Source organism: Petromyzon marinus, chromosome 29, assembly GCF_048934315.1.
Source record: "Petromyzon marinus isolate PM22_M1 ecotype Great Lakes invasive population chromosome 29, UKy_Petmar_22M1.pri1.0, whole genome shotgun sequence".
NCBI lineage: Eukaryota > Metazoa > Chordata > Hyperoartia > Petromyzontiformes > Petromyzontidae > Petromyzon > Petromyzon marinus.
In genome coordinates this window covers 5,723,047-5,739,382 of record NC_133695.1, presented here as the reverse complement: position 1 = coordinate 5,739,382, position 16,336 = coordinate 5,723,047, and the positions used below count along the sequence as shown (strand labels likewise).

The window sequence follows — 16,336 nt, the reverse complement described above, 5'->3', positions numbered from 1 at the left end:
ATTTATACTGGTAGGAAACGTAGTGTACTGGAAGCCCAACCGGGATCTCTGTGTGAGTCTGTGGGTCTTTGTGTGAGTCTATGGGTCTCTGTGTGAGTCTATGGGTCTCTATGTGAGTCTATAGGTCTCTGTGTGAGGAGTCTATGGACTCTGTGTGAGTCTATGGGTCTCTGTGTGAGTCTATGGGTCTCTGTGTGTCTGGGTCTGTATGAGGAGTCTATGGGTCTCAGAGTGAGTATATGGGTCTCCGTGTGAGTCTATGGGTCTCTGTGTGAGTCTGTGGGTCTCTTTGTGAGTCTGTGGGTCTCTGTGTGAGTCTATGGGTCTCTGTGTGAGTCTATGGGTCTCTGTGTGGTGAGTCTATGGACTCTGTGTGAGTCTATGGGTCTCTGTGTGAGTCTATGGGTCTCTGTGTGTCTGGGTCTGTATGAGGAGTCTATGGGTCTCAGAGTGAGTATATGGGTCTCCGTGTGAGTCTATGGGTCTCTGTGTGAGTCTGTGGGTCTCTGTGTGAGTCTATGGGTCACTGTGTGAGTCTATGGGTTTCTGTGTGAGTCTATGAGTCTCTGTGTGAGTCTATGGGTCTCTGTGTGAGTCTATGGGTCTCTGTGTGTCTATGGGTCTGTATGAGGAGTCTATGGGTCTCCGAGTGAGTATATGGGTCTCCGTGTGAGTCTATGGGTCTCTGTATGAGTCTGTGGGTCTCTTTGTGAGTCTATGGGTCTCTTTGAGTCTATGGGTCTCTGTGTGAGTCTATGGGTCTCTGTGTGGTGAGTCTGTGGGTCTCTGTGTGAGTCTATGGGTCTCTGTGTGAGTCTATGGGTCACTGTGTGAGTCTATGGGTCTCTGTGTGAGTCTATGAGTCTCTGTGTGAGTCTATGGGTCTCCGTGTATGTTGGTCTTCGTGTGCGTCCATGGGTCTCCGAGTGAGTATATGAGTCTATGTGTGAGTCTATGGGTCTCCGTGTGAGTCTATGGTACTGTGCGAGTCTATGGGTCTCCGTGTGAGTCTATGGGTCTCCGCGTGAGTATATGGGTCTCCGCGTGAGTATATGGGTCTCCGCGTGAGTTTATGGGTCTCTGTGTGAGTCTATGGGTCTCCGTGTGAGTCTATGGGTCTCCGCTTGAGTCTATGGGTCTCCGCTTGAGTCTATGGGTCTCCGTGAGTCTATGGGTCTCCGTGTGAGGAGTCTATAGGTATTTGTGCGAGTCTATGGGTCTCCCAACATCCACTCACAAACTTAAAGTGACCTCTTCACTAGGGGGCGGTGTTAGACAACGAAACGACTCTCAATTTGTATAAAGTTTTCACACATAGAGGTATACAAAATTCACCATTGCGGTCTCATTATTATTAAGAGCTGGGATGTAATCTGATTATTTAAGTAATAATCGATTACTCTACCGATAATCAGTCCGATTACTCGACTAATTAGATAACACCAAAATCACGAAGTTTTAGAGAGGTCTAACCTCTGTTCGCACGTGTGTGCCGATTGACGGGAGGTGATGATCGGGATTGGTAGCGTACGGTAATCGGTTGAGGATCCCAGTAAACATATAACGTTGGCCCAACGTTGGTCCAACATTGGCATGTTTACTGAGATGTCTTATCGGGCGTCATCCCTCCCCCGTATAAGTCAAACACATTGATATAAAACGACGCGAACTCGTCTTTAGCTAAGAGCCACCTTTAATAAAATAAAAACAAAAATGTTAAGACTCTCGTCGAGTTTTGCATTACAATGGCAAACGAATAACGCTTCTAACCTTCACCACAGTGTTAAATTCAACAACAATATGGCCATTTCCACAGAACTCGCATCAAAGAATCGTCGCTGAAAGTGTAGCATGAGACCTTACGCACCCCAGATATGGCCAGCATAAGTTCAAATCCCAGCCAGGGTTGACTCATCCCCATCATCATCATCATCAACTCTATTGCCTCTGTGGTTACTAAAACTAGTAGCACTTTGATGACGCTGCAGCCAAGCCGTTATGACGATGGTCACGGATAAACCATGGGATGGCAGCCAAGGAATGGGGGTGCGTGTGTGACAGGACGTCGACTGAGCGTTGAGATGAAGCAATTAAATCAGCTCGTGAGTTCAGGCGCTCCTGTTTGTTACACTGCAGGATCGTGAGAGAAGGCAATGGCTTGGGAAAGCCTTCATACAGCAGTGGATTGATCAAGGCTTGGCGATGTTGACGATGATGATGCTGCATCATTTGGCAGCAAATCAAGTGGTTGTCCTTTTCCACGGACGTACCTCGGCCAGAGGAATGTGGAAATCACACCACTGGCTCCACGCTAATTTGTGAACACTGGAACACCAAATAACCTTTATTTTTTTACTCAAAGTAGTGTCCCTGCACATGTAACAGCTTTTTTTTCAAATATTAATAATTTTTACTATGAAAACATAAACGACAGGTGGTTAAAAAACAGGACAGCAAAGTCAGGTACTCTCTGTTAAATCTACGCAGTCGGCATAAACCAAGGGTGGAGATAATTTTCCTTGCCCCCAATAACAAGACAAATATCCCCCGTATAGCATTTAACATACTGTTGGGGGCAAGTGCTTGTTGGCAAGCACCTCTTAAGGCCGGGACGGCACACGAAGGGGGTGCGTGGCCAGCACCGCGCCCAGCCGCCTTCGTCTCCCCAGTGGCGATGCTTACTACACGCCGCACCAGGTGCATACTCATGTGAGGCCGAGTTGACCTAGGGGAGGCTCAGGACCGGTTCGGATAATCGTCGCCGGCATTGGTAGCCGTGAGCGGGAATCGAACTCTCGGGTCGCCGGGTTCTAACCGCTGCGCCGCCGCTGCCCACAGCTGAGACGTCATGGCTAAAACGGATGCACGCCTAAACGCAAGTTATCCAAGAGTAATGTGAAAAATTACGCACCGCATATGGGGGGGTGGGAGCTGGTTCCCTGGCAGCAGCAGAATTGACTCGAGCATGACACTAAATTTAGTAACGGCGTTGCCAGGTCAAAAATATTGCCCCTCGTCGGAGGTTTCTTTTTTCAATCGGGTCACCGGCCGAAAGACTTTCACTCGGTGGCACACGATTCGTAAGCCACAGCCACATCGCGAGAGGTATACTGGAGGTGGCGTGCCACGTGTGGAAATATTTTCCAGCTCGCCGACCCGGACAGACCCGGCTAAAATGAAGGCCTGAACTCCGGCCAAAGGCGCATTAACCTCACACAGCCGTCACCCCGTGACACTGGTGACCTGCCGCCAGGTCGAAAAAAATTTCTCTCCAATAAACGATTAGTGGCGGCTTAAGACGCTTGCAGTGGCGGACAGATGTTGTTTGCAAGGATGCCTTTCGAAATGGTGACCCTCCAGTGGCAGCCACGGGGCGTACACAATAAAGTCGTTGGCCACATTGGGCCCGTGTGGACCATTGGGTTCCCGCCACCCCTGGCATAAACCGTGACATAAGTTTGCGATAACAAAGCCACAGGTGGTGTATCATAGCTGCTTACTCCACTGACAGGTATCTCGCGCTTCAGATCGCACCGCAGTTAAAATTCAGCATCAACTTAAATACGACGGTCCTTGATGCTTTTAAGATCCTTAAATGGACTTACTCCATTCAGTCTCTAAATTCACATTAAGGTGAAGGCTACCCAACATCCCTGGCTGGGACAGTCCCGGCTGCGATTTCAGAAAAGGCCGTTCCTTACCACCCACCTCCCCCCACCCCTCTCCTTTTCTAGCCAGGTTTTCGCCAAAATCATTGCATGAATGCACCGATCTCGTCAAATGCTAAGCAAGATTGAACCGGATTTGTACTGGAATGATAGACTGCCTGGGAATACCATGTATTTTAGGATTGGACTGCGGAGGTGACCTGGAGATGGCAGTACAATGGATTAGTGAATCCATCTGTGCGGAGCTTTGACTGTTATTCTCTCTTCTTAATACGTAGTGGGTTAACTCTGGGTACTCTGGGTTTCATTCCGCATAAAGAAAACGAATATCATTCACGGAATTGAACAAAAATCCAGAATTCCCCAGGACCATCCTGAATAAGAGTGCGGAGTCTCAGGCGAGTCTTTCCTGAATAAATATAATTATTGTTAATGTGTTCCCTTCTCTCCTCCCTTTTGTCTTCCACCTGCAAAACACCACCACCACCCTCACGTCACACAAAAAAACCAGGACATATTTCTCCGTCAGCATGAGGTCTATTATCTCACAAATGTGCTGCATTCTACCGCAACAAACTTCAACGCAACGCCGCTCTACCGATACCAGATCTCGGCATAAATCAACTCCTGCCACCCGAATCACAAGACGCCAATTCCTGGAGTGTCCTTGCCAACCCAGGACAGGTGGCAACCCCGACCTCATGTCCACAATTTTTAAGGGCACATTTGCCAGAGAAATATCAAGACATGCGGTCACATTCAGACGCTTGATAAATTCATTTATATTATTACCAGTTAATAAAAGGACATGGGAAATTGTCCCATGAGCTTTACTCTGTACCAGCTAATGGTTATAAGCACCTACACATTATTATTTTTGTATTTTATATATACAGTACGTTTGCATCTATGTGCGTGTCAATCAAACTGAGGGTAAAACCGGAGAGGTCACACAAATTCATTCACGCCAAGTCACTGGCAGGTTTGCGAGTCGTGTGGCTGTTGGTTAACGTGTGTGAAGTTGCGTTTGTTGTTTTTGTGTGTGAGGTTTGTGGACGCGATCGTTGCCGTGTGCGTGCGCGTGACTGTGCGCACGCGCGCCTTGTGTGTGCGCGTGTGTAAACTTGCGGTGGTTATTGGTTATCGTGCTGTGCTATTCACGATTCGGTTGATGTCAGAACTTGTGCAAATATCCTCAAAAATAGCAGCGCGCAGCCTCACAGGATACGAAATAAAAAGGCGGTGCGCAGTCGATCGCACCGGCCGCTCCAGTTTGCTACAACCGTGGGCGCACTTCGGTCAGGCTCCAGAACTCCTGGAACACAGTTCGAACGGTCTCGGATGGATGGACGGACAAAACGGACGGACATAATTCCAAAACAAGACGGCCGCTGTTGTTCTCGCTCGCTCACTCGCTCGCTCGCTCGTTCGCCTGCCAGTCAACGCGACAACTTCCACCCGCTTCTTTCTTCGTAACAAACAACGACGACGTGAACTCGAACATCAACAACAACAACAACCAAATACCAACACCGCCAGCGCAGCATCTCGGCTGGCGTCGGATCACCATTTCTGAGAGCGAGAACGACATTGGGCGATTGGCGACGGCGGTGGCAGTGGTGTGGCGGTGGTGGCGGCACCGTCGTCATCTTGGGATTTTGGGGGGTTGGGGTTAGGCCGCGACGACGCAAGACGACCCGCGGCGACGTCTCTCACGACGACTGCTGCGGCTCCACGTCGGACCACAGGAAGGCGAGGAGGAAGAGCGCGATGTCCGGCGACATCCAGTACGACGTGTGCGACGTCACGGCCGACCAGTAGCGGCTCTCCACCAGTCCCTCGCGCAGCTCGAAGTCCATGCGGTACTCGAGCTCTACCGCGGGGGGAGGGGGGCCTGGGAGTGATGGCAGCCGGAGGGGGGGAGGGGGCGGCAAGAGACAGTAACCGGAGGAAACTCAACGCTTACGATGGGGAGAATGTTTAGAACAACAATAAAAAATAAACATCGGATTGATATATTATTACTATATATTTAGAGAATACCTTATTTGAAGGTGCTTTTTTTCAACAAGTATAACATTGTACATGAGATGATAGCGGTTGAAATAATAACGAACGGGGTTGTTATGAAAAAGTTGTGTTGGTAGTTATGGTGACAGGAGAACAGGTGGCAGTGGTTAAAGAGAAGTTGGGGTAGTGATAGGGGTTGGGGTGGTGACAGGGGTTGGGGTAGGCCTGGTCATAGTTGCGGGGCAGAGGCAGGGAGTAGCAGTAAGATGGACTAGGGAGAAGAGATGATACACAACACAACCGCAAAAAAACATGGAGTAATCTTATGAACAGCTGCATTTTATACCGTGCCTAAATGCAATCACCTCTCCAGACGCTTCACAAACATAACCAATTAAGGAGAAAATGAAATTATGCAAATGCACACATTCTGTAATGCTTTGCAACACGCCTTTGTCTCAGTGTTTAATTGTCAGCCATGAAGCCGATGAGGGAGCCGTCAGGGAAAAAGAGCATCGGCAAATTTACAAATTTATTCCAAGTTGTAGGCAATAACCCCTTTGATCAACGTGTCCGTTTTGAAAATGGGTGACTCCCTCATAGCAACACAATATTACACTCAGGAGCTCTAACGTACATCGGATCATCTTCACGACAATCGTGCCTCGCCCGTTACAGACGGACGGACCAATATCCCCAACGGACGGACCAATATCCCCAACGGACGGACAAGAGCCAACGCACAATCGCTTCAAACCCGCCTACCGAACCTCCCCCAACCTCCCCCCCCCCCGTCACCCTCTCACCAGCTCCTTCCTGCGCCGTAGCCTGCATGGGCTCCAACTCCGCCGGGTTCGGCAATCCGCTCGGCATCTGCCTCACTCCCACACCGTGCATCAGCGGCACCTGCGCCATCAGCCGCTCCGCGTCGGGCATCCCGATCGGCAGCTCCATCGGCAGCGGTGGCGGCACCAGCGGGAGCGGCAGCAGCGGCAGTGGCGGTGGTGTTGTCGGTAGCTCGCACGGCTCTCTGTGTTGTTCCCCGTGGCTTGCAGATGTGGATTCGCCGGTCGGTGAAACCTCCCCAGTGTCGGCATCGCCCTCGGATTCTGTGACGCCTGTACCGTACGACCTCGACAGGCGCGACAGGATAATGCCGCCCAGACCCTTTCCCAGGGTGGCAGCACCTGTAGGGGAAGTACACGTGAACACAGGCGTGTACGCGTGTCCACTCACTCACAAAGGTCCCCCAGTACAGCCTGAACAGACTGTTGGGACAAGTGCTGCGAGCGAGTACCTATGAAGGCCGGCACAGTACACGAGGGTGTGGGTGGCCAGCACCACACCCGACCGCCCTTGTCTCCCCAGTGACGATGTTTACACACCACACCAGGTACTCATTTGATGCCGAGTCGACCTAGGGGAGGCCCAGGACTGGTTCAAATAATCGTCACCGATGTTGGCCGTGAGCGGGAATCAAACTCGGGTCACCGGATTCATAGCACAGTGAGCTAACCACTACACTACCGCTTCAAACACAATGTAAAAGAAAAATGTGAATCTGTTCTCATCGATTTTATAATTTTTTATCTCGTCGGAAATTTCCACGGGGAAAATGAAAGCGCTCAAAATTCATAAACAATTGAAAGCCTCGATGCATTTTTGATGGTGTGTAATCTTAACCGGTGCCATTAGACGGGTTCTGTGACAACGGATGCTAAACACACATGGGATCACACATTAATTTGCTTCCAGTGCAAAAAAAAATACAAACGAACTCAGCCTGGCCTTTCCTAGAGAATCGGGAGTATTTTTAGATTATAATTGCTTCTGGATTTTTTGTTGACAAGACACACACGATTAACAACTGTTCCGAATAAACGTGTGCATTTTTGGATATCACTCGGTGGCGAGTGATATCCATATCCAAACCGAATCTGGGCTTCTCCTAACTCCATCGGCCCCCAGCTGTAAGGTCCAAACAACCACCATAACCGACACGGCATGCGGGGGGAGGCCTTCATCCGGCAGTGGATTGACAATGGGCTGTAAGTTGTTATTTAATTGTATCCTTTGTGGTCATTCCCTGGACTCTCCTGTCGCCCCGGCTAGTTCACACTTTGTTTACCCCATGGGGGTACCCTTGGTTTAGATCAGAGGTTGGCAACCTGCGGCTCCAGAGCCGCATACGGCTCATTAAGGACCGTTTCGTGACATATTCTTGGTTCTTTCGGTAAAGTCACGTAGAAGGGAAACAATAAAATAATAAAAATATAAAACAATAAAATTCTCACGACGTTTCGACTGCAACACAAGCAATCATCATCAGGTGTGAAAACCACAAGTGAGGCTCGCTGTCCCAGTTCACGATGATGGTCATGATGATGATGATGGAGTCTCGCGGTTTTGATGATGTGTGAGAATTTGGAAATGTTAGCGGTCAACATGTGCGCGGGAGGTTAGACACGACCAAACCGCTCCTCCTAAACCGTTTTCCCCAAATAGTTCCACCAACTGCTCACATAGTCACTTTAAAATGTTTTTCTTGTTCGTGTTTTTGTTTTTTTGTTTGTTGTGGTTGCACCCGATTCAAGAGCCGAATGGCTCACAGGGTTATACCAAAATAAATAGAATAAATAAATAAATAAGCATGAAATAATCTGGGCTCCGAAGCGTGTCGCCACATACAGATCAAATATATTTTCTAGTCTGTCGGCGATTAACGGTCTCACTTGTTAGTATCGGGGCGAGATGACCGGAGGTCTATACACTTATAAAATTAACTTCTCACATGGTTCCAATTCACCAATGAGGATTTCGCGCTCATAAACGTCTCATTACTGCCACTGGATTCTGTGCCATAGGTCGAGTAGCCTGCGGTCCCCGCCACGTCAGAGCGCTCGCCGCGCCGCAGCGCGTCGCACGTAGTGTCAGTTTTCCGACAGCAGGTCTAATAACAGCGTGAAAGCCGAGAGAGAGTTCTGCTCTCACGAAGTATACGTTGAAGATACGTTCTGCTCCAGTTGCGCGCTCACCCATGATGCCGGCTTTGCCCAGGTTGGTGAGCGACTCGCCGTAGTATCGCCGCGGGAGTGCCGGGGAGCCACCGGGGCTCACGGGGCTGTCGGGCTCCCACGCTGGCCCCGCCGCCGTGCCGCCGGCCCCGCCGCCAAAGCCACCGTCGGCGCTCATCCATACGGGCCGCAGCGAGTCGTAGCGCGGCCGGCTCACCGCGCTGCTCCAGTGGATCTGCACCGGCTGAATGGCGCTGTAGTGGCGCAGGATGAGGGGCTCCAGGCGGTAGGCCTACTCAAAGGGGAGAGGGGCAAAGGGTTTGATGTCAACATTAAGGAGTCCTGAACGCTTCCCCGCTGGAGTGGGCGAGGGGTCGTGCCGTTATCTGACCGTTGGCCCCCGAGCCAGTGGTGGAATCACTCGGTCGGGTTCACGCTTGGCGACTGTCGTCGCCGCCAACCCCTACCGGCAGGCTCATGCCCATCTGTTTTGCAGGCCAAATGCCGAGTCACCTCGTGCCGCACAGGAACCGCTGTCACTGGGGAGTGCCTCCTTTCAAATGTTTGAGACGAGAGGTGATGTACTGTAATGCGCTCTTGAGATGTGCCGGCGTATGGCAGGGCGCTAAATCAAAAACAAATCATCACTGTCATGACTAGAATGTGCATTTATATAGCGTCTCGTTGTGGCTGGGCAAATGATTGGGAAGGTAGGTAAATGGTTGGGGGAGCAGAGGGGGTAGGTGGATGGGTGGATGGCTGGCTGGATGGGTGCGTGGGTGGCTTGGTTAACTTGGTCGGTGAAATAGAAGGTAGGTGAATGGGTGGCTGTATTGATGAGTGGATGGGGCTGCGTGGGTGCGTGTGTGGGTGGGTAGCTTGGTAGGTGAATGGAATGGTAGGCGAATGGGTGGCTGGACTGAGGGGTGAATGGCTGCCTGGGTGCGTGTGTGGGTGGGTAGCTTGGTAGGTGAATGGAATGGTAGGCGAATGGGTGGCTGTATTGATGAGTGGATAGGGCCGGCTGGTTGCGTGGGCGAGTGACTGGGGCACGTGATGGGTGAATCAGTGGAAGACAATGCCGTAGTGTCAGGAGGCACAAAAGCGCCGTGAATTCAGTCGCACCACTGGGTCGGTCGGGTGGAAGATGTTGAAGAGGCGGCGGCACACGCTCTTGGGCAGGATATGGTGGGGGGAGCCGCTGCTCCCCGGTCGTACCCCTCGCAGGGCCAGGAACACCGCCAGCGGTGACCCCATGCAGAAGAAGTTCTCCACCTTCACGCCAGACATCCAGCTCGTCAGCCACGAACTATCCACTGCTTGGTGTCTCCAAGCAGTGGATAGTGAGTGGGATACACGGCCGGGGTGATGGGTGGTGGGGTGGGAGGCGTGACATCGGCACGACGCAGGGCACCCGGCTCCACACTGTGGGATGTGGGTGATGTCACATCCAGCCAGCCAGCCAGGAAACCAGCCAGCCAGTAAAACTTTTCATGAATATCGTATGATATGAAATCCTCTGAGCCACCTGGCCACTTCATGGACTTTCGTTTAAACAGAGAACAGTTCCACGATTTAATTTCAGAGATTTTAATGTGGGTAATCATTCGTATAATCAGGGAGTGGCTTTTGAACTCGGGCAAAGCGTGTCCATCAGTTGGAACTGTAAATTCAGATTATAAATGACATGTTCTAACTTTTTTGTTGGTAAGGCAGAAATACTCAAAACATACCGCAGTGTCGGACATACTCAGACAAAATTGAACGTGTATGCTTTTTGAGACCAAACTCTGACCAACTAGGTACAGTGGCAAGATGTTAACTCCCTTGCCTGGTATACAGGAGGCCGTGTATATTTGGAGTTTGAATGTTCTCCCCATGGTTGCGTGGATTTTTCTCCAGGTGCTCCGGTTTTTCCCTCCACATTTAGAATCAACATGCATTTAGCGTATTTGGCTGCTGCTATAAATTTCCACATGATAATAAACCACTTCGTTGCGCTATCATTTGTGGCCAGGTTGCTTCTGAAAAACAGCTATATAGCTTTAAATCAAAATTTAAATAAAAAAGAAATAGCTAGTTAATAGTTAAGTTACGGTGAGGGGAAGAGTCGGTCACTGGTGGTACGGGAGGAGGAGAATCTCGAGCTTGGAGCGCAGCGCGGACAAACCTGGAACTGGAGACGCAGTGCTGATCGCTGGCTGGCACCCACCAGCCTGTGCTCCAACTGGTCCAGCCTGCATCACAAAGGGAGTCATCGCGGAAAAACGAGTCGCGCAAGCGTCCGTATATTCGACGGTGTAAGCAGGGCTGGTTTCCTCGTTGAATATCTGGTAGACTTGGAGGGGGTTGGATCCGCGGCAAATGGCCAAAGCCACTGGCGTGAGGTATACTGGATCTAGTGTGCCGGCCGAAATTAAACCCCCGACTGTATTCCCTGCAGAAAATGTGAAATCCTCAAAGCTGGAATTTAACCAAACTAAGTGTGGAATTTTAATGTGGCAGGTCTATTTATTGTATTTTTTTTTACCAGGCTGAAAGCATTAGAACGCTCTACACTTGAGGACCCAGTTTAATCACGGACAGCTGAAACCCAGATTCAGACCCAGCATTTCAGCGGTACAGTCTCAGCGTAAAAAAAGACACGGCCATTGTGAAACTTCTGAGCGGGTCGCACAAACACCCAGCCCTAAGGCTTGGACTTGGATCCCAGCAGTGATGGCTCAGCAGTTACAGACACAGCCATTATAAACCCCCTGAGCAAAAGACACACCCAGTCCCAGGGCTTGAACTTAGGATCTCAGCAATTCTAGCTCAGTATCTCCCAACATAGCCATTACGAACCCTCTGTAAGTACAACACACCCACTGTCAAACCCAGGATCTGAGTGCCTTCTCAGCATGAAATTCACAGCCATTATGAACCGACTGAAGGAGAAACACACACACCTAGCCCCAATATCTCAGTAGTGTCGTCTCAATATCACCGACACAACCATTCTTATGAACATTCTGAGTCACACACACACTTTCTATTTGCTTCATTGCTGCAATTAATTTTATTTGTTTTGCTTTTTGCAAATGAGACTCAGCGCCTGCTCCCGTGAGTTCTCACCTAGTTCAACAAAACAACAAGAACGTGAATTTAGGCTCAGGATCTCAAGTGGTGTTGTCACAATGGCCACAGACACCAAGACGCTCAAACACCCAGACAAGGGCTCAAACCAAATATTTCAGCAACACAGACATGGCCATTATGAACCCCCTCCACCCCCCCCCACCCCCCCCCAACTACTGGGTCACCTCTCTCGCGTCTTGCGCAGGTCGTCAAGCAGTCCGCGTTTTTCCAGGCTCATCCATTCCCGCGGCGACTCCATGCCGCCGCCACCACCACCAACGCCGCCACCATCGGCACCGCCGACGCCCCCACCGCCATCATCGCCGCCGTCGTTCTCGCGATCCCCACGCTGCAGCACGCGCTCGTACAGCTGCAGGGGGTTCCAGCCGGTCATGATGTCGTAGGTGATGACGCAGCCAAGCGAGTGCGCCAGCAAGGACGTGCGGCTGCCCTGCGCCACGAAGCCCGGGTTGCGCGAGCAGAAGCGTGCGTGCAGGCGGTTCAGCTCACTCTGCAGCGCCTTCAGGATCTGGGCGCCGCAGATTAAAATAAGATTTTTTTTAAAAATCACCCACGACAAAAAAATTTACCACCACGACGACGGTGCGAAGATAGCGAAGCACGCGAGATGGGCTTGGCCGGAGGGGCACAGCAGCGCTAGACTAGCACTGCTGAGGTCCTAGATTCAGACTGAATGACTCACGGCCGTCTCGTCTCACCCATGCTGCGCTCAGCCACCACATGCATGCTGCAGGTAACAACGCTTACTCCCTTTCTGCTTCTTCCACTCGCACTGCTCCCACTGTGGAATTCCCCCCTTCCTATTGCCTCTTTTCGCAAGCTCTTGGGGCAGGCAAAATGGGAACCGGAGCATTCGGAGAGGAAACCCATGCAAAAACAGGGGGAGAAACAGCCAATCCCCATGCGGAAAAAGGCGCATGAGTCAGGAATCGAACCGTGACAGAGCTATGTATGAATGTATGTTGAACTTCTTTTGCACCGTATGTTGCCAACCGTGCTAATCGGAGGTTCGGGGGAAGGACAACAAACTAAACACAAAAAGCAGTTCTAAAGAAATTCGTTTTTAATCTAGATTTAAGAGTGCATAGCTCCAGTCGATTCATAATATCGAAAAGAAGAGCGTTCCAGACGGCCGAAGTTATTCTGGTTCATGGAATGGATAGCAAAAAGCCGCTGCGAGGATGACTGGAGTTTGCATGAAAAGAGCTGAACCTCAGAGCTGGACCTCAGCCAATATAGGTGCAGAACAACGAATTGAAGGCAGACAGACCTCGTCGCGATACAGAGGGCTGGTGTAGTAGAGGATGTCCATGGCGCTGCTGTTGAGCATGTCCCGCAGACCCCGCACCTTGTCCAGCGTGATGTAGTCCACCGTGTCTACGGCGTCGCCAAACCGCAATGGTGATGAAGACGGCGACGACGATTGTGATGATGTCAGAAACGATGTTGATGACGATAATCACGATGATGATTATGCAAATGATCGTGCTACAGTGATGGTCACAAAATTATGATTACGGCAAGAATAATGTAACGTCGATGTTTAAGATTAGAATTATGATGAAAATAATGAATATGATGATGTATTGATGCTGACATTACAACGATGATGATGAGCATAATGATGGAAACGGTGACGACCACGATGACGATAATATTACAATGATGATGGTAATGAAAATGACAATCATAACAACAACGATGATAATATTACAATGATGATGATAACGATGACGACCGTAGTGACAAAGGTACCACCGTCGAGCTGAAGCTTGGACCTCCACTCGACGGGCAGGAACTCGACGCGTCGCGTCTGGGCCACGACCGGGTAGTAGCGCTCCTCCATCCGCCGCACGGCCTCCCGGATCCTGCGCGGGCGCGCGCCAAACAAACGCCGCCACAAACCCCACGCGCGCAGGCGCGCACCGTCCGTCACCCTCGTGAGATTCAGCCTGGGCTCGCAAAATCACAGCGGAGTCGCGTCGGTGGTCATTTCGGATTTCGTTTCGCCTCCGTGAGACGAGGGGGTTGCTCGCGTGGGGGGGGGGGGGGGGGGGGGTTATCTGGTCGCGCGCGTCACCGCGTTGGCCGGTCCTGATTGACCGATTGGTGAAGGCGGTAGACGGCGTGCAGGCGTTTCGTCTCGTCTGCACCGCGTTCAACTACCACACCAGGTGTCACGTCAACTCACCCGCTCGCCCACAAAAACACAAAGCCTTTGCAAAATTCTTGGAGCGAGCGCCGTTGGCAAGTAGCACCTATGAAGACTGGCACGGCACACGAGGGGGTGGGTGGCCAGCACCACGTCTAGCCGCCTCGTCTTCCGAGTGGTGATATTTATACATCTCACAAGGTAGTTATTTGAGGCCGAGTAAACCTAGGAGAGGCCCAGGACCAGTTCAGATAATCGTCACTGGTGTTGGCCGCCGTAGAGCGGGAATCGAACTAGCTGCGTTTGTTTGGCAGTGTGCAAACCGCTACACTACTACTGTTCCCCATTCACTCACATACACACCCATCATACTGGAGGTCACAATAACACAATCGCTCACTCAACGTCCATACTGCAGGTCAAAATAACATACCCACTCACCAACTCACTCACCTTCTCACCCACCCACCCACTCAACCACTCCCGTCATCTCTTTTCCTCCAAATTCTTACAATAACCTCGCTCAATTCATGAACCTTAATAACTCTGACCGATTATACCTTCAATGGTGCTGCCTGTTGCTGGCCATTCGGCGTGTTGAGCCTTCGGGGCCCTGCGCTTAGCAACCGCGATAAAACGACAACGCACAAGTTCAGCACAAATTATGGATTTCTCTGCACTGTCCTCTGCTGTCCACTACAAAGCGCAGCAGCAGCCTAGAGAAGTGGTTCTCAACCTTGTGTCTTGGCCACTGTTGAATTTTGTTTCAACCGAGTAACCTCCTCCTTGCCTGACCGAACGCTGTTCTGAGAAATAAACGCACGAATAATGAACATCAATGTTTTAACCAATTCTACACTTTGTGAGGTATCCTAACGAGGCAGTAACTGCAAGCGAAAAAATGTACCGACGGTCTGACGTAATTCGATAGCGCTCGCTGGTTAACCTTGGAAACCAAATTGTTTTCCGTCAATTAGTTTAGAAAGGTCTTTATATCGTTGTAGGTTACTCTGTTGATTTACACTTTACCGTATTTATTTTATATTGGCAGATTCATACATGATTATTCCCAAATAACTCTCATTTTATGATATTATTTTGCACATTTTTAAGTCACCTGACGTAGCCCCTGGGAGATTGCCATGTACCCCCAGGGGTCCACGTACCCCCGGTTGAGAACCGCTGGCCTAAAGCAACCTGCAGTATGCATGGTCGTCACCCAACTTAAGCGCTACCCAGCCTCAACCCAGTGGAGCTTCCCGAAATCGGATGCATGCCGGGTGATTTCGTCATAGAGGAGGATGTAGGGGGGTTCAGCCGGGGGTGGGGGGAGGGCAGGGGTGCAGGTCGATCTATTAGCAGCCGTTATCCAAATTCCTGCCAACCCGACCAGAACAGGGGTGGGGGTGGTTGGCGACACACGATGGCAGTGAAGAGGAAACCGGAAAACGAGGGTACAATAAAAACCACAACAACCTTCAACACTTAGCAAGAAGGGGAGCAAGAAGGGGGGGGTGGGGGGAGGCTCTAAAGGCGCTGTCATTGCCGCAAGCCACCGACCCCCGGGCCCCCCACCACGCCCTGCCATGAATTATTTACGAGATTCACACAGCCACTCATTCATTCATCACAGCACCACCTGTGGTACGCACGCGCGCTCCGGCTGTAACAAAGAGTGTTCTAGACGTCGAGAGTGGTGTCTGCGTCTCTCCTTGCGTGTTTAGTTCACTATTTATAAAACGCAAGGTGGCTTTCCGTCACGTAGGTGCCCATCCTGGTACCTGATACCTTCGGAGTCTCGGGCATTTAACACTGGCACCCTAAATCGCAGCATAAAAAAAACACACACACGGGGAAAACGTGCGTGCATCTCCCCATGCTTTTCTGTGCGATATTTAACGTAATTTTCCGAAAGGGACCGGCGGAAATGAACCAGAGGAAATGACTGAAGGGTTTATTTCAGAAAAATGTGGCTGCAAAGTTGGGGCTCGGGATAAATACGAGCAAAAGGAAGGTCATAATTTACTTAATTGTCAAAGGCGACGTTCTAGTGTGCCTAAAGAAGAACACCTGTACCTTAGGAGATAATCGAAGGTGATCAGAAATATATTCAACTTATTTTCCTAGGAAAGGCTCGCTGAAACAAAACTTTCTCAGGAGGGTCCTGGTAGTTTTCTCAGTGGCAGGCGAAGATTGCTATGCGTTTCTCAATCGAGTAATTTGTAATTCACACGTGTATTGACTGTGGGGAGCGGTAGTGTAGCGGTTAGCGCACTGCACTACGAACCCGGCCACCCGAGTTCGATTCCCGCATAAGGCCACCAACACCAGTGACGATTATCTGAACAGGTGCT

The 16,336-nt window shown here is 50.6% G+C and overlaps 1 protein-coding gene across 6 annotated transcripts in view; it reads right to left on the bottom strand.

The window, feature by feature from the left end:
- Positions 1-1,675: 1,675 nt before the first annotated feature.
- The window catches only part of DDHD1 (DDHD domain containing 1), a 38,400-nt gene continuing 23,739 nt past the window's right edge, over positions 1,676-16,336 (bottom strand). For 3 of the 6 annotated variants that reach the window (XM_032962453.2, XM_032962450.2, XM_032962454.2), the window contains exons 6-13: positions 13,586-13,698; positions 13,101-13,207; positions 11,995-12,338; positions 10,863-10,929; positions 9,818-9,967; positions 8,714-8,984; positions 6,485-6,865; positions 1,676-5,562 (exon numbers count right to left, since the gene is read on the bottom strand). In XM_032962453.2, the coding sequence (XP_032818344.1) occupies positions 5,381-5,562; positions 6,485-6,865; positions 8,714-8,984; positions 9,818-9,967; positions 10,863-10,929; positions 11,995-12,338; positions 13,101-13,207; positions 13,586-13,698 (1,615 nt within the window). In that variant the 3' untranslated portion in view covers positions 1,676-5,380. Of the gene's footprint in view, positions 5,563-6,484; positions 6,866-8,713; positions 8,985-9,817; positions 10,009-10,862; positions 10,930-11,994; positions 12,339-13,100; positions 13,208-13,585; positions 13,699-16,336 lie in introns of those variants that run through there. The other 3 variants (XM_076070495.1, XM_076070494.1, XM_076070496.1) reach the window with 3 other exon arrangements.